The sequence below is a fragment of the Symphodus melops genome, assembly GCF_947650265.1.
Source record: "Symphodus melops genome assembly, chromosome: 4".
NCBI lineage: Eukaryota > Metazoa > Chordata > Actinopteri > Labriformes > Labridae > Symphodus > Symphodus melops.
The window spans coordinates 10,667,609-10,685,586 of NC_136694.1; the positions used below are offsets into that span (position 1 = coordinate 10,667,609).

At 42.8% G+C, this 17,978-nt stretch overlaps 1 protein-coding gene across 2 annotated transcripts; it reads right to left on the reverse strand.

Annotated features, from left to right (window-relative positions):
- Nucleotides 1-84: 84 nt before the first annotated feature.
- On the reverse strand, nucleotides 85-11,722 carry LOC306822063 (inter-alpha-trypsin inhibitor heavy chain H3-like). Of its 2 annotated transcripts, none has more exons than XM_079340788.1 (23): nucleotides 11,583-11,722; nucleotides 9,394-9,738; nucleotides 9,122-9,151; nucleotides 8,816-8,839; nucleotides 7,100-7,254; nucleotides 6,743-6,847; nucleotides 6,411-6,573; nucleotides 6,179-6,289; nucleotides 5,917-6,045; nucleotides 5,546-5,662; nucleotides 5,295-5,463; nucleotides 5,077-5,202; nucleotides 4,783-4,955; nucleotides 4,433-4,618; nucleotides 4,202-4,341; nucleotides 3,891-4,051; nucleotides 3,724-3,750; nucleotides 3,575-3,631; nucleotides 2,788-2,901; nucleotides 2,447-2,648; nucleotides 2,150-2,322; nucleotides 966-1,077; nucleotides 85-847 (listed from the first exon to the last, which is right to left on the reverse strand). In XM_079340788.1, the coding sequence occupies exons 2-23, from the start codon at nucleotides 9,505-9,507 to the stop codon at nucleotides 709-711; spliced, it is 2,727 nt and encodes a 908-aa protein (XP_079196914.1). In that variant the 5' UTR covers nucleotides 9,508-9,738; nucleotides 11,583-11,722; the 3' UTR covers nucleotides 85-708. The 2 variants fall into 2 exon arrangements, with proteins under 2 accessions (XP_079196914.1, XP_079196913.1); XM_079340787.1 differs by having other exon boundaries at nucleotides 3,575-3,637.
- Nucleotides 11,723-17,978: the final 6,256 nt, after the last annotated feature.

The following is a 17,978-nucleotide window of genomic DNA, read 5'->3' on the forward strand; positions in this document are numbered from 1 at the left end:
TTTTCCCTTCCATGAAAGTATCCATTAGTTCTCCTGAAGCTGAGATGAATGAGGTTGATGACATCTAGAAATTAAAACCATTAATTAAGTCAACGTTAATGTATTAAGTGTGTGTATTTTTCACTTAAATATGAATCAGTTTGAACATTTCATTTATACTATGACCAGTAATACAGTTTGTCACCACTCCTAACTTTTATTCGGTATCATTTGTAGTAGCAGCACTACAGTGGACTTACAATCAATAATCATGATGAACATCAGAGTTTTACTGCTTGAAAACACATTGGATCACACATCAGATGCTTTGACCTCCTCACATAATCAAACACTGAAGTCAACAAACTGTTATTTGTTTTCAAGATCAAACAGGGAGAAGACCTGAATCAAAGACTCATCAAACATGAACAATGCATCTTTTTCTGTACAGCTGGATTCCATACTGAGGTTTCTCATTTATTTGAATACAAGTGATTGCTGAGGTTGCTCTGACACATCTCCGTATTTAGGGATGTGTTACTGCTTTCCAGTTTTGGAACTCCAGCAGTAACACTGAAAGAGAGAGTGAAGTCATCCATACAGTGTTGTTTGTTTGATGGGTTCATGATACCAGAGCATTTATAGTGTAAATACAGGCAGATATGAATATTGATCTAAAGGGTTTGATTTAAATGATTTATGTGGCCGATATTGATTTATCATCTGTTCTTAAACAGTTTTAAAAAGGCCTGTAACAATGTAGTCTGATGCTTCTCCATCGATGAGGCCAGTTCCATTATTGTGAACAAACCAGCAGGGGACATTTTCTCCTTTCTTCACATCCCTCCTGAAGTCTCTCTGCCAGCCTCTGTGGACACACACATGTTTCATGTACACTGACAGATATTTCAAGTGCACGTCACAAAATCAGCAGCCTATTAAATCAAAACATGTGTTACATGCTGACTAGTCATTTTTGCATGTACCTGGTCACATTGAGCTCCCGTCCTTTCACAAACATGGTGGCATCTGGTTTGTCTGGGACTTCACCTGGACGCAGGTCTGACACCTCATAATTGATCCCATGGTAAAACTGACCTGGAGGATGACCAATCATTACAGGTAAATATATTTCAGAAGTACATTTATTCAATCCCTAAATGTTCTGTAATGATAAATAAAACATGTAAAGACCCTACAGAGTGTGTGTATGAAGAAGCTATTCAGACTAAAGCTGATCTTTAAACGGTTTATTTGTGTTGTATAATGGGCATTATAATATGTGTTGAATGGGCTCCTTGGCTTTTGCAGGCAGCCATTGCTTTGTCATCTGTTCTTCTTCTTTATGTTTCTTGTAGTTTTGATAAAGGCCTGGTTAAGTTAGCTGCACAGCACATTTATAAGATGTATGTTCCTTGCTCTTCCACTCTGGTGGTCTTTAAGACACACTTTTATAATTGCTTTAAAAGGTGGGCTGCATCTATATATATCATTGCAATAAATGCATACCAATATGAAATACTGAGATTCTCTCTGTCATAACCCCAAGTGGAGTTGCCATCCTTGATCTACTGGCCTGACAAGATGATGCTGATTATAACTGCGAGTGGCAGCACTGGCATTTTCTTTGTGCAAGCAATTAAGCTGCTACTTTTTTCCCCTGATCACCAGTATGTTTTTCTCCACTCATTGTTTGATTTTGTGCTTGATGCTGTGAACACATTCAATTACAATAAATATTGATAGAAATGCAATTTCCAATTACACCTGAACACGAGATCGTTTCTAACATTGTTCCAAGATTGTTGTATGAAAACATCCAAGACTGAAATAATAATGGCCAGAGGTGCAGGGTAGTAATGAAACCTAAGGCCCTTTTCACAGATGACCTGCACTCTTTAACATGACCAGAAGTTTCCAGAGGGACATGAGCCATTATAAACATACATTAAACTGACTTTGTTCTGCCAACTTCCTGCAGTCCAAAAAATATAAAATAAACCTTGAGCTGATGTGTTAACCAGGCGGGCCATTGTCTAGAGCTTTAACAGTGTAGTAACATTGTGGAGGTTTCACAGGTTCTTCAGAAACCCAACAAGAAATGCTACAGCGAACAATATCCTATAATCAGTGATGATAATGTAATTCTCTATAACCAAACAAGTAGTACCTAGCAGGCCGTGAACAGAAGATGACATAAGGTGGGTGTCCAGGGTGTAGAAACCCAGGTAGTTCCGGTGGTACGGGTGCTTCTCCCACACTTTGTGAAGCAGGATGACAAACTTGACGGAGTCTTTCAGAGTGACTGTGAGGCTGCGATCCTTGATCAAGAGAATATCCATACTGGAGGATATACAAGTGAGGGGAACAAGATGTAAGCATTTATTCTGAACTGGATTTTTTACTCATGTAGAGGAATAGTTTTCTCTTATTGAATGAGGTAACCATGGGACATGCTGCCACTAACTTGGATCCTTTGGGTGAAGCTGAATCAGACCAGTGCAGCTTGACCAGTTGGCCACCCTGAAAGACCGAGATGTCCTGAGTGCTCACAATCAGCCTCACCCCCAGAGTCTCGTGGACGATGCCAAAACGCCAAAAGTAGGTGTTTATTTTACCATCAGGGGGAATCATTTTGTCTCCTATGATCTCACCATTGACCAAAATACCTGAGGAAACAACAGGGGATTCCGTCACTCACTGTTTGACAGTCGGATTTAATTTTCAGGCACATGTGTGCACAAATGTACAAAACCTTGGTGCAAAGTTAGTACATGTAGCCTTTAAAAAAAAGGACTCATGGCTGACCTTGTTTAAGGTCTCTGACCAGGTTGAATATGCTTCCTGGTTTGTCGTTGATGTTGAAGCACAGTGCGTCGTTTCTGTCTGGTAGCTCGATCATGAAATGAGGATCCCCGTCCACTGCAGGTGACAACAGAGTAAAATGGAAGTGATAGACAAAATGAGTAATGGTTTTGTTTTATATGACGTCTGTTACTCCCTCCGAGGTCTTAATCGGGGCTCAAGTCGTTCGTTTTTGCTCACAGACATTTATTTAGCCACGTCTTCTTCACGTTACCAACAATGCCAAAATAGTGCCAAATAATGCCGTCAGAACTAATAAAATAAGCAAAAAGAACTTACAATTAGTCTGACATCCAAAAAGAAAACATTGATTTCACATACATCAGAAATAATCATACCTCATTGGCCTCATAAACTCCAAGGGAATAAAGTTTCTTTTAATCCGAGACTCCATTAACGCCTTCCACATCAAACACTTGCCGTCCCATGCTGCTTTCTTAATGCGCCACATATTAATTTATCCCCCCCAACAACGCAATCAACCGGAAAGAAAAATATGTTCCCCACTCAATATACATGGGTTTGAAACCAAAATAAAAGGTACATGAACTTGCATAAAATAACCCAAAAAACATACCTTTTTAATCACATTTTGTGTACAATATGAACTTCTATTTATGCATTGTATTTATTAGTGTAGTAGTTTAGATGGACTGACAAAACAACTGACTAGTAGAGTAAGACATTAGTTCCTAGAACCATCAAGCGAGCTCAGCAAACTATTACTTACCAAAATAGGAGGGTGTATTCCAGTATGATGGAGGAGGAGGAGGAGCATAATATCGAGCTGAAACTTAAAATTATGACGAGTTATAATTAAAGCATTTAATGTTCTTAATCGCAGAAACCTTTTTATGCTCAGGTTAAAACCTGTATTACCCTGTCTTTCTGCCTCTTGTCTTTGCTCTGTCAAAATAAACAGATGGACACAAAACAAATATATATTTAAAGTAACTTCAGCACCACCCTCAGGTGGCCACTATCGTTTTGAAAATGAATGTGTTAGGTTTAGTTTCCCACATCGGTCTAATGGCTGAATCTCTTACCCTCAGTCAGTTTATCAGCAATGAGCGGGCTTTCTGTTCCGTCCTCAGTTTCAGGCTTAGTGACCACCATGGAAGTAAGAGAGGTTACAAAGCCATACCTCAGGGACATGTCCAGGGCCTTTGCCATGGCATTCTCTTTCTCGTCAGCGGTAACACTCTTACTGTAAGTACAAATAGTATATGTGAATTGGCTCTCTTGGCTCTCAGATGATATGTGGATGCATCATTGATGAAGGTTTTAAATGAGAACAATCAGATTTCCAAGATAAAAAGTTTCACGTTTCAGCTTGAGTGAAATAACTCAAACTCACCTTTTCTCCAGTAGCTGCTGGATGGTTAGGTAGGCCCAAAGACGCTCTGTAAAATCTCCAAAAATGTATTCCTCATCAGGGTACATCACGCCCCAGTCTACTGCACCAGCCTGTCCCTGCACCTTGAATTCTTCTTCAAACTAAGCAGGAGGGACAAAGAGGAGAAGAGAATAATAAACAAACCTAATCTATGACCTCACTACTGTCTTGAAACTGTTTCCTTGTGCTCACCCCCTGGCCAACCACTTCCATTAGGAAGTTTTCAAGGTCGTTGTCCACCAGTTGCCCAGCCACCACGATCTCTGAGCCGTTAAACAGCTGGTTAAAGTGGTTAGTGGTGAGAAAGTCCACTGAATTGCCAGGATAACGCAGGTCAACGTCCAAGAGAAGAGGGCTGGAAACCTCCTCATAAAAACCCTGAGACAAATCCAGACACACAATGCATTACCCATGTTTGTACAGAATGCGCTACATTATGAGTTTATATTTTAATGTCATCAAAAAGTAGGCATTGTATAAATGTGGAAAACTGGCAAGTAGTTTTAATTATCATCTCGTAAATGGGTTCAAAGCCTTTCCACCTGAAGTTGAACTGTTGCATCTGATCCCTCGTAAATTTTGCGTGCCGATCCCTTGTTTTGTTTGCTCAATGAATCCAGGAAGGAGTAATCCACATCATTTCCAAACCCAAGACAGAACAGAGATATGTTTCCAACCACATCGGGGCTCATATTGTTCAAGATCCTAGCAGGGCCTTCGAAATGAAAAATATTTTTTAAATAAATCATATAGTTAATTTTATGTGAAAGTAAATTATGTCAATCAAACATGCACTCACATAAACTCAATGTACCTCACAGTAAGTGCACACTCACCCGAATCTGGCATTCCATCAGTCAGTGCAATAATCATATCGATGCTCCTCTCTGGCGTCCTTTGCTCTTGTCTGTCTCTTTTAAGCATTTTCACACTGTCCAACAATGCATCATTAAAATTGGTTGCTAGATGGTAAAAACACAAGAAAGGTTGTTGTTTTTTTCTTATTTTGAGAGTGAGTACATTATGTATAAAAGTGTGTCCATAAGATCATTACATCCTGAGATTCGTAATTGCTTGATGAATCCCAACGCTTCATTCACATTTTCTGCCGATGCTTTGAAAAGTGTTTCTCTCCAGGGCACGACATCACTACCAAACAGGACGATGGCAAAATGGTCCTCCTCATGGAGGTCTTTGAGGATGGCCAGCATTGCCTCTCGTGTCTGCACAGAAGTCATGAGAAAAATGTGTGCATGGGGACACAAACATTTTAGAGTCCCACTTGTAGTCTGAACCGTCTCTCACCTGTGCAATCTTTCTTCCACCCATTGATCCGCTCCTGTCAATCACAAACACCACATTCTTCGGGACTCTGGGCAGGTCAGGTGGAGCGAAATAGTGTACAAAGTACCCGTTAACAATCTGAAGGGGAAATAACCATTAAAAGCAGTAATAAACATATAGTTTATAGACCTATATGTTGTTCTGCAAATAATCCATAGATTTATATCTCCCATACAGAGGTGTCATCCTCAGTCAAACTGTGTGTGTGTGTGTGTGTGTGTGTGTGTGTGTGTGTGTGTGTGTGTGTGTGTGTGTGTGTGTGTGTGTGTGTGTGTGTGTGTGTGTGTGTGTGTGTGTTGGGAGGGGGGGGGGTCGTTTGAGTGACAGCATACCTGAATGTCCCCAATGCCGCTCACTCTGTTTACGTCATATTTGATGACAAAATCTCCGTCAATGAAGGTTCCATCACAATCAGCACAACTCCTCTGCTGCTCTATGGTTGGTGAGAACACGATGCGTGCCTGATAAAAAGATACATACAGTCAGCTCAGCTCAAATCTTTAGATCAATAATGTATTGAATGCAAAAAGGGTGGGAGTCTGATCCAGGAACTGCAGGCAAAGAATGAGACAACTTCCTCCAGGGACTGTGTACCTTTTTGTCCGTTACAGTTTTCTCCACCAGGGGGAGCAAATCATTACTAAGGAAAGTAGCATGGGCATCAACGAAAGAAATGCCCTGTGGCTCATAGATGTTGGTCACAATCTGTCATCCACATAGGCAAAAAGACACATACAGACAGAGAAACCAATTGTAATTATGTCATTTATAAGATCTCAAAGAACAAAATCACCAGGAGGCCACAGCAGAACAGAATCAGATTCACCTTAAACTCCTGGACCCGCTGTTTGGGTTTAACTTGAGTCAGAATCTCATACTGGCCCAGCTTTCTCTGAAGTAGCTCCTCGTAAGTCAGAATAAAAGTGACATTACTTCCTGCGGCGATGTTGACAGACACAGAAAATTTCTCCATCTTTCTCCCAGAAGCTCTACAATGAAACAGAGAGAAATCGCACTGACCAATAATGCAGACTAGTAACCATCTGACACTAAACAACTGAGATCAAGGGAGTGCAAAAATCAAAGTGGAGATCCACTTTGGTTTTCTGTTTCTTGCTCTGTTTGCTTCATAAATATATTTCATCCTAACAGACTCACTTGACCAGCCCAGCGGTTTGTCCAGAGGAAACAGCCTTTTCATACTGCTTCTTGGCTTTCTCTTTCTCCTTCACTTCCCCGACGTACACCTGACCTTCAATTTCCCTGTGAAAGACGGACAACATAAAGTTGAAGTGAGTTTTAAAGCACAAGAGAATCGATGACAGTATGAACATGGTGCCAGCAAACACTGGGTATATGGTGAAAGTGGTCCTGGTCAGCGCGAAGTATCGCTGCAGACCGGTCCTCTTTGACCAAAGCAATTTCGTTGTACTTGTACTTGTACTTGTATCAATGACAAATAAATCTGATTCTGATTCTGATTCTGATTCTGAAGTGTTAACGTAACCAACTGACATGCTGAAGTTGCTGATGAAGGCCGTCTTGGGTAGCTGCACTTCAAAAAAGATTTCCTTGGAAGTGTTTGCTTTGTTCAGAGCCTTCGAGGTCATGACGGTGTGAGCGAAACGAGACGTCACAGTGCAGTCCACCGTCACGCTGTACACCTCCACCTGACGCAGAGAGAGAGAGGCAAAAAAAGCGTTTGCTGTTTTTGTGTCATTTCTAAACTGACTTGATAATTGCAGGTGTATATAGTACTAACAATAAGAACACATTAGGAGCTTTAAAAACATGACTAAAAGACAATTTAGTCACTGGTTCCACCCGGGGAATGTTTTTGTGAATCAGCCTGCAGCATGTAGAAACACATACGTGTGTGTATTTAAAATACATGTTTGTCAGTCTGTTCACTGTAAAACAAACATCCATTATCCTTTAACTGGGAGTCTATTTTTCATTTATCCAAGATCTATGTGTGACCAACACAATAATCATGTGTGCCTGAGCTGAGGGCATTTTATTTGAATCCTGTTTGCTTCAGTCAGGGTGACGCAATTCCTTCCTGCCTTGATTCCCTCGGCATGCGTTCTGTTTTCTTTGAAATCTTCTGGGTAATATCCAAAGGAAATGAGGAATATTTTTCCAAGGTGGTATCTTATATCTGGCACAGACAGATATTTGACTCTCAGAGTATCACAATATTTAACCCTAAAACCTTTATCATGTGCTTTAAACACCTTAAATGGACACAGTGGACGTTTCTGTTGTCTGTTAAGTATCAATTCAAATTGTTTTGCTCAAGCGTCTACATATTTTCATTTCTTCAGGGCACTGATAGGCAAGGACGTTTGTTGCACGGATGTCATGGATTAAGAAATGTGCAAAAATGTTTGCATAGCGTACTTGCAGATAAACAATACACACATGCTGAATTATCAACTTCTTAAATGTTTTCAACTTTCTGCAGTAAAATCATAGGAGTTTGCTATAGCTGCAGGGCGCACTCACTTAGTCGTTTATTCTACATAGCCTTGGTTTATTTGGGAATGGGATAAGATTATGCTTTGTAAGAAGGGGAACATTATATAAAGATCAAGTGGCCATCAAGGGAAGGACATTAATATTAAAGTCTTGAAGATCAACAAATCAGCACAAAGTTAAGGACCAAAATTCAGCCAACTGGTGAAGAAATCTGAGCGGTCTCTGTATAATAAAGCACCAAAAAGAAGAATGTTTCTTTAAGCATTAAAAGTGTCACATTTACCCAATTTCTAAGTCTTGGATGTTTTCTGAAAAATATACATTTTAATAGAACTTAACTAGCCCAGTCTTCTTGTTTGGTAGCTGTAAACAGCTATACAACGTTTTTCAGCTTAAAGGTGCACTATTATGTAGATTTGGTAGTGAAGTTTGGAAGTTGGAGAACTGAAAAAATGTAGTGCTATATTTTCACAATAACTTCTCACCTAGCATTTGATCTTTAAACCAGGGAACAAACTTTCCTCTGAGGACAGTTTGTGTAGAGAGATTTGAACATATACCACAGAATCTCTACGTTTCTCCAACTTTCCCATTTCTCTACCAAAACTCCATAATGCACCTTTAAAAGCCTTTTATGTTTTATTGGGCGTGTATCTGTTTGAGCTGCTTCACTACATTTACTTTGCCCTTACAATGAAGACGTATTCAGCTGAACATGATATTTCATTTATTTTAAATGTGTTTTCTTACCATATCATCATTTGTACTTCTTTTCTGTAAAAACAAAACAAGCAGACAGACAATGCAAAGGGAGACATTTTGATTTTCAGATTATAAGAAATCAAAATTAAAGGCTGCAAAAAAACTGAAATTACATTCAAAGTTTGTACTTAAAACATGTAACTTCTTTTATGGTTCAAATGTTGTTTCAGTGTTGATGTTCAGTTCTCAAATTCATCAATGAAGTTTGTTTAATTCTAAACAAACTGGGAGATGCAGACAATATCTTTAACCTTATGACAGAACTGACTGTATGTATGATTTTTCTACAGATACCTTTAGAGATCTAGTAGCTCCTTCTGACTCCTGAAATACAAATACAGCGTATTAAACAAAAAGGAGTGAAAATTCTATAAAGACAAACACCCACATGAAGAGGAGATGTTCAGAAGAGTTAAACAAGAGTAGAAATAAAGTTGAAAACACACTTTGTGATGCACAGATGATTAAAAAATGACTGCAACTGGTATCACCAGGTTTAGTCAACACTTACATTACATTGTACTTTGAAATGAAGATATTTGCATAAAACGGTTGGTGAAATTTACTTGCTGAGCCTCATGGCCCCCAGAGATGACCACAGCTCCCCAGGCCAGGCTGGGCAGCGTGAGGCAGGCGCTGGCCCACAGGAGCAGCAGTCGAACACCCTGCCGTCCAGACATGACCAAACTTCCACTGAATAGTGTCTGACTTCACTGCTGAGAAAAAGCTCTCTGCCCAGTGGGAGGGACAGCGTGTGTGTTCATGGGGTACTGACCAACACGACTGACCTCAATGTGCTAAAGTCCTTGAGCTACAAACAGTGGTCCTCAAAAGCTCTTCTCAGGCTATGATTGTTTGGATGGAGTTAGTTCGGACACAGAACTTATTTGGCCGCATGGCAAGCTCCATACCTGAAAAATGAAATGAGAATGACAATATATCTATTTTTTAAAAGCATTGATTAATTTAAAAATCAATTCATTGTTATGTTAGTTTCTAGTGCCAGGACATGCTATGTCAAACAATTTACTGCATGTTATAGCTAGATTGCTTTTGCACCAACACACACAAATTCCTTGTGTGCGTAAATGTACTTGGCAATACAACCCGATTCTGATTCAGAGATAATTGTAGTTAATCCCTCAATTTAAAAAAACAGTTCTGCCAGTTACACACATGTTGATGGACACACTCCCTCCTTACTTAGGGTGTTTTTCTTTTTTTCCCCAGCACTCTCTAACATGGGCCTGTACTGCTTCACTTACAGTAATGTGTATGTTTGTGTGTTTGTGTCATTTCCCCCTTGCTAGGAAGCAAACAGTACAGCAGTGTCTGGAAATCAGTAAGGTAAGGTAAATTACACACACACACACACACACACACACACACACACACACACACACACATACACACACACACCTAAAACAAATATGCTGATTAGTGTTAGATCTGTGCCATGTGCAAGTAGGCCTGTATATGAATCAGGATATTGTGATGTTTAACTGGAGTGAACTGGCTGGATCAAAAAGTGTTTTCATCACAATCTCAGCATTCATAGGGTGAAATTAACCAGATAACTTGTGTGTATTCTGAGTTCTGCAACTGTGGACCTTGTGAAGAAACTGCTTGTTTTCCTACTTGTGCAACTTGTGTTTACTGTTAGATGAGTCATCTTCATCGTGTGGGACTGTTTGGCACATACAGTTTAAAGGGAAAGGGGCAAAAAAAATTGCCCACTGCTTTTGAATCTGTTATGCTAGTGTAACTTTAGGTCTGCAATATGTTATATAGAAAGATTTCGACAGAGGTATACCTGACCTCTCTGTTATGTGTATTACTCTTTCTGCCTCTCTCTCTAACTCAATGTCTTTCCCTTTCCAGTTGAGCTGGTGGCTGTTCACCAATGACGCTGGTTCTCCTTGTGCTTTCTGCCTGTCCATTGGACGCCTTTATTCTGTCATTAAGTGCTTCCTCATTGGTTAATTGAGTTTGGGTCTCTGCTACTTGTGTAATGAAGAGTTCACTTTAGACCAGCACTATGTAAAGTATCAAGAGGCAGAATTTGCTTTTATTGGTATCAATTTATTGACTGACTATAGTTTCTTAAAGGAGCCCAAACAGTCACCTTTTTTCTTTAATTCAATTCAAGATGTTATATTTTCTCAAAAGGACATTGAGGTTTCCCTAATTTCCCCTTCCATTGAGATTACAAGCATATTAAAAAACAACCAACTATTGTTTAGGACGATTGGGCAATAATAATACATCAACATTGGATTCAAAGGGGACTAAAGCAATCTCCCAGGTAAAAAAGGAAACAGCCTGGCTGACACTGACAGACTTTGCCAAACACAGTTATGTCCTGCAAATCCCTGATACTTGTTGAGGGATCTTAAATATTTATAGTAACTCATACTGATCACACTGAGTCCATAAAGGCTAAGTTTAAGATGATGCAACTTGGTGGGAATCTATTTAATTGGCAGGTCTCTTGAATGCTTTCTGCACAGCCTTGGTATTCATATGAATGAATAGATATCCTAAAAAAAGACTTCTTTTATGTCTTATCAATGAAATCCTTGTTACTGCTACCAGACGCGCAAAGGATATCACATCATGGAAATGTTGTATGGAAAGAAGCTCTACAACGGCAGACACATTGTAATAAACATACTTTTATAAACAGTTTATAGGCTGATAACTAATAGAGACAGCTAACTGTACAAAATATCAAAACAGACGTTTGTTTACATACCTCTTTTAGAGCATCTCTAGGGAAAGCAACCAGAGCTCCATGGGTCTGGGCTGCTAGCCAGGTGCAGATACAAACCAACAGCAGCATGACTCTCCACATGACAGGCATGCATGAGAAACAAGAGATCTTCTTCCCCAGCATGACTGAAAACAAGTGGGAAGGAAATTCCGGGCATACAGGGGATAACATCTTCCCATGACACTTTCTTTCTCTCCGCCCACATTGCATGGGGAGGTACCCTCTGCTCCTCCAGTTGTTTGTTTATGTTTGAGTCCTTGTATGGTTGGTTCCATTTATTTGATTGTGTACGAGGTGTTTGTGGGCTTAAAAATGAATTGGAGATTTATTTTCTCCAACAAGGCTTATCCCGTCCGGACTTGCCTGTGGAGTGCTTTTTTCAGATGTGTGTGTTTGTGTTTGTGTTTGTGTGTGTGTGTGTGTGTGTGTGTGTGTGTGTCTGTGTGTGTGTGTGTGTGTGTGTGTGTGTGTGTGGTGTTGCCTGCAAGAGTGCATGATTCAAGGATGGATTTTCCCTTCCACGAAAGTATCCATTAGTTCTCCTGAAGCTGCGTTTCAGAGACACGAAACGCAGCGGCAAACGGAAAGGAGGAGGACTCGCGCTGTTTATTAACAACAGATGGTGCCACCATGGACATGTTACTGTGAAGGAGGCAACGTGCAGCAAAGACATCGAGCTGCTGGCGGTAAGTCTCCGTCCTTACTACATGCCGAGGGAATTCTCTCACGCGATCGTGCTCTGTGTCTACGTTCCTCCCCGGGCACACGCCGAAACTGCGTGTGACGTCATCCACGCGACCACCTCAAGATTACAAACGCTGCACCCGGATGCTTTCATCGCCATCTCAGGGGACTTTAACCATGTTACTTTGAACTCCACACTACCGGACTTTCACCAGTTTGTAAGCTGTCCCACCAGGAAGAACAGGACAATAGACCTCCTGTATGCAAACGTGAAGGACGCCTACACCGCCACCCCGTTACCACCTCTGGGTAAGTCCGACCACAACCTGGTCCTACTCAAGCCACAGTACAAAACTATGATCCAGAGACAACCGATAACTACACGCACCTTCAGAAAGTGGTCTCCCGAGGCAGAGGAGGCCCTCAGAGACTGTTTTGAGACCACTGACTGGAGTGCCCTACAAGAGACCCATGGTGATGACATTGAGGGGGTCACACACTGCACAACTGACTATCAATCAATCAATCAATCAATCTTTATTTATATAGCGTCAATTCATAACAGGCGTTATCTCAAGACACTTTACAAAAGCAGGTAAAGGACCTTACTGTTTGTCTGTTAACATTAACAAAAGGGCAGGTAACAAGACCATGCTCATTGTTATGTTTACAAAAAGCAGGTAAAGGACCTTACTTATGGCTATGTTACAAGAGCCCAGCTTAATCCGTCATGGCGTGGCAAGAAAAAACGTCCTTTTAACAGGCAGAAATCTTCAGCAGACCCGGGCTCATGACGGAACAGCCATCTGCTAAACTGTGCTGGGCTTGAAAATGGGATGGGGGAGATGGGACAAGATGCAGAAAGAAGAATAGGATGGGATAGGTTGGGGGGGGGGGTCTGGGCAGGCCATCCTCAGGGGGAGGGGGGGGGGGGGGTTGTTTGGGCAGGCCATCCTCACCAACAGTCCCAAGGAACCTAAGAGAGCTCAAGGAACCTAAGAGAGCTCAAAAGGAGAGGTTAGAATACAAAGATAGTGACAAGCTACTGCTTGTCACTATAGACATATCTTATTACTATAAGGTGAGAAAGCTGGGAGAGAAAGAGGGAGAGAGAGATAAGAGATCCTGGTGCCAGTTCCCCCGGTAGTCTAAGCCTATAGCAGCATAACTATGAGCTGGTCCTAAGCCAGCCCTAACTATAAGATTTATCAAAAAGAAAAGTTTTAAGTCTATTCTTAAAAGTACCTAGTGTGTCTGCCTCCCGGACCCCGACTGGTAGACGATTCCAAAGGAGCGGTGCCTGATAACTAAAGGCTCTACCTCCCATAGTACTTTTAGAGACTATAGGCACCACAAGCAGGCCTGCATTCTGGGAACGTAATGTTCTTGATGGATAGTACGGTACAATTAACTCTTTAAGATACGATGGTGCCTGACCGTTTAGAGCTTTGTAGGTGAGCAGAAGGATTTTAAATTCTATTCTAGATTTTATAGGGAGCCAATGGAGAGAAGCCAATACAGGAGTAATGTGGTCCCTTTTCCTCGTTCTAGTAAGAACACGAGCTGCAGCGTTTTGGACGAGTTGGAGGGTCTTTAGAGATTTACCATAGCACCCTGCTAAAATAGAATTACAGTAATCCAACCTGGAGGTAACAAATGCATGAACTAATTTTTCAGCATCATGTTGTGACAGGATCTGCCTGATCTTAGAGATATTACGAAGGTGAAAATAAGCTGTCCTTGAAATTTGTTTAATGTAGGAATCAAAGGACATATCCTGATCAAACAGAACTCCTAGGTTCCTAACAGTGGTACTAGAGGCTACACTAATACTACTAAGGGCCGTCATATCGGCAGAGAAAGTCTCTCTAAGGTTCTTAGGACCAATCACTATAACTTCAGTCTTGTCTGAGTTGAGCAGTAAGAAGTTTCTGGTCATCCAGGTCCTGATGTCCTTGACGCAGGCTTCTAGTTTACGAAGCTGGTTGGCGTCTTCTGGCTTCATTGCTATGTAGAGCTGAGTATCGTCTGCATAGCAATGAAAGTTCATGGAGTGTTTTCTCATAATACTACCTAGAGGAAGCATATATAATGTAAATAAAATCGGACCAAGCACTGATCCTTGAGGCACTCCATGGCTAACTTTGGTGTACAAAGAGGACTCATCATGAACATGCACAAACTGAGATCTATCTGACAAATAGGATCTAAACCAACTACATGAACTTCTGCATGGACGTTGTGGTTCCCACTAAAACTGTGCGCTGCTTCCCGAATAACAAGCCCTGGATCACCAGCGATGTCAAGGAGATCCTTAACAGGAAGAAAAGGGCATTCAAGGAGGGAGACCAGGCAGAGCTGAAGCGGGTGCAGGGGGAACTCAAGGTCAGACTCCGAGAGGCAAAGGAGGATTACAGAAGGAAGGTAGAACAGAAGCTTCAGCGGAATAACATGAGAGAGGTCTGGGAGGGCATGAAGACCATCACAGGCTGCAAAAAGAAAAACAACAACGCAGAAGACGGGGACCCTGAGAGAGCAAACCAGCTCAACTTGTTTTTTAACAGGTTCGACAGCCCCGTCGCTGCAGCCAGTGCCTGTCCCCCCAGCACCCCTCTACTCACCCCCACCCCCCCTCCACACACCCCCTCCCCCCCTCTCACTCCTCCCCCCCCAGCACCCCTCCTCCCCCCCCCCCCAGCACCCCTCTACACACCCCCTCCCCCCCTCTCACTCCCCCCAACACCTCCACCAGAACAGATACAACCTCCGGTGACAATCCATCCCCCCTCCCCCCCACCATCACCAGAGACCAGGTGAGCAAGGAGCTGAAGAGACTCCGCCCCAGGAAGGCAGCAGGCCCAGACAAGGTGTGTCCCAGGATGCTAAAGGCCTGCTCTGCTGAGCTGGGGGAGCCACTTCAGCACATCTTCAACATGAGCCTGCGGCTCGGGAAGGTTCCTGTGCTCTGGAAGACCTCGTGCCTCACCCCTGTCCCCAAGAAGAAGAACCCCAGTGAGCCAGGCGACTTCAGACCAATCGCTCTGACATCCCACGTTATGAAGACCTTCGAACGGCTGCTGCTCCAACACCTCAGACCCCAGGTACAACACGCACAGGATCCCCTGCAGTTTGCATACCAGGCAAAGGTGGGCGTGGACGATGCCATCCTCTATCTTCTACACAGGGCTTACTCTCATCTGGACAAAGGGAGCAGCGTGATGAGAATCATGTTCTTTGATTTCTCAAGCGCTTTCGACACCATCCATCCCCTCCTACTGAGAGACAAGCTGACCGAGATGAGGGTGGACTCGCACCTGGTGAGGTGGATCACGGACTACCTCACAGAGAGACCACAATACGACTGAAGGACTGCACATCTGACACTGTGGTCAGCAGCACCGGAGCACCACAGGGGACCGTGCTCTCCCCCGTCCTGTTCACCCTGTACACCTCGGACTTCCAGTATAACTCTGAGCTCTGCCACATGCAGAAATACTCGGACGACACTGCGATAGTTGCTTGTGTCAGGGATGGACAGGAGGAGGAGTACAGGAGCCTGATCGAGGACTTTGTGACGTGGTGCAGTGCCAACCATCTGCAGCTAAACACCTCCAAGACCAAGGAGATGGTGGTGGACTTCCGAAGGAAGAAACCACATCTTGAACCTGTTTCCATCGGCGGGGTCGACGTGGAGGTGGTCAGGACCTACGGGTACCTGGGGCTGCAACTGGATGACAAGCTGGACTGGTCGCCTAACATGGACACTACCTGCAGGAAGGGACAGAGCCGTCTGTACTTCCTGAGAAGGCTGGGGTCCTTCAACATCTGCAAAAAGCTGCTGCAGATGTTCTACCAGTCTGTGGTGTCCAGCGTCCTCTTCTACGCAGTGGTGTGCTGGGGAGGAAGCTACAAGAAGAGGGACGCAGCACGCCTGGACAGACTGGTGAGGAGAGCCGGCTCTGTGGTGGGTACAGAGCTGGACTCACTGGTGACAGTGGTAGAGAGGAGGTCTCTGGACAAAATGCTCTCCATCATGGACAACACACACCACCCTCTGCACAGCACCTTCACCGGGCAGAGGAGCATGTTCAGCGAAAGACTGCTGTCACAGTCGTGCTCCACGGACAGACTCAAGAACTCTTTCGTCCCCCTGGCAATAAGACTGTATAACACTTCACTGTCACGGCAGGGAAGAAGCGCACGGTGATCCCTGGAATCTTTTTTCACTTTTTTCTCACTCCTCACCTGCACTGCTGACCTCAGAGTTAGCCCCCAGTTGGACACTTTAATGCATATTGATAGTCACTTTACTGAGCACTGGTCACTTTAAAGATAATCACCCTAATCATGTCTGGTTTCATCCTACTGTTGTGTTATGCTACATCTGTAAGGGTTGACATGATCACCCTAATTAGGTCAAGTTTCACTCTATTGTCTCCAACACTTAATGCTAATCTGCCCCTCAATAGTTGGGTACTTAACGATAATTACCCTAACCACTCCTGGTTTCACCATATTGTCTAGGACACTTAATGCAAATCACTGCTCCTTTAAGTTGGTGAGCCAATTTACATTCCTGCATTGACTGTTTAACGACTGTACTCACACCTCTGGCACCACCTCAAACACCTCTGTACATGCACATGTAACTAGTTTCTAGAAGGTCAGCAATTTGTTTCTAAGGCTCTTTAACTGTTTACAGGTCTCTTTTAACCAACACATGTTTTTCTCTCCTCACAGGTTATGTACATTATGCTATATTAGTTTTAAGTCTAATGCTAATGCTAACTGCACAGGTTTAACATATAATTATGTTTATTCTTAGTCACATAGGGGCTGCTAAATCTTGTTTGGGGGATTTGTATACAGAGGGGAGGGGGGACAGCGGGTGTGTATTGTAACTAATGTCTTGTGTCCTGCCTGTCTGTATACTGCTACTGGATGCCTTGAATTTCCCTCGGGACCAATAAAGTATCTATCTATCTATCTATCTATCTAGTTCAGTGCGCAGGACACATGTGGCTACTGGAATAACTGCTAGCGCATGGCGGCCATCAAATCTGCCAATGACCCAGTGGTGGCATGTGGATTAGCTTTCAACAGGCTGTCTCCGAGACCAGGCCCAGCACACTGAAACAATTGGAAAGTAGCCTGGGTGTCGCCTATGCCCGAGCCAGTGCGGAAGACATCCCAACGACGGGTGAATACGTTCCATTCCTCTATCGATACACCGATGTCGACTTTAGGGCGATCAAGTTTTGGGCCTAGAGGTGTTGGGGCTTGAGCTGGCGTGGCCGCGGCAGGCGGGTTTTGATGAGCAAATCCATGATTAGTTAGCAGGGCTATGGCGAGGGCTTCAGACACATCTTCAGTCACAAAAGTGTATCCGGGGACAGAACATCCAACGACAACCATGGCTCCTTCATGAAGAAACACTCCTCAATGTCGAATTATGTCTTTAATGACAGAGATGAAGGAGCCCTACAATAATACAAACGATTGCAGGATAAGTGAATAGTAATAACTCCCAAATGTGACCATACAATATAACATAGGTCATAACATATTACAACATTACACATAATATGCAACCGTTGTATTCATTCCGTTTTAAAACATTAAACATTGGACTTACATGAATTAGGCTGAACGGCACAACCGTTGCGCAACTCATTAACGTGAGCATAACAACCA

Coding starts and splice junctions, on each gene's coding strand:
- LOC306822063 (XM_079340787.1), bottom strand. CDS start 9,507: ATGTCTGGACGGCAGGGTGTTCGACTGCTGCTCCTGTGGGCCAGCGCC. Junction 8,840..9,121: donor GAGCTACTAGATCTCTAAAG/GTATCTGTAGAA, acceptor TTGTTTTTACAG/AAAAGAAGTACAAATGATGA. Junction 6,046..6,178: donor AAACTGTAACGGACAAAAAG/GTACACAGTCCC, acceptor TCTTTTTATCAG/GCACGCATCGTGTTCTCACC.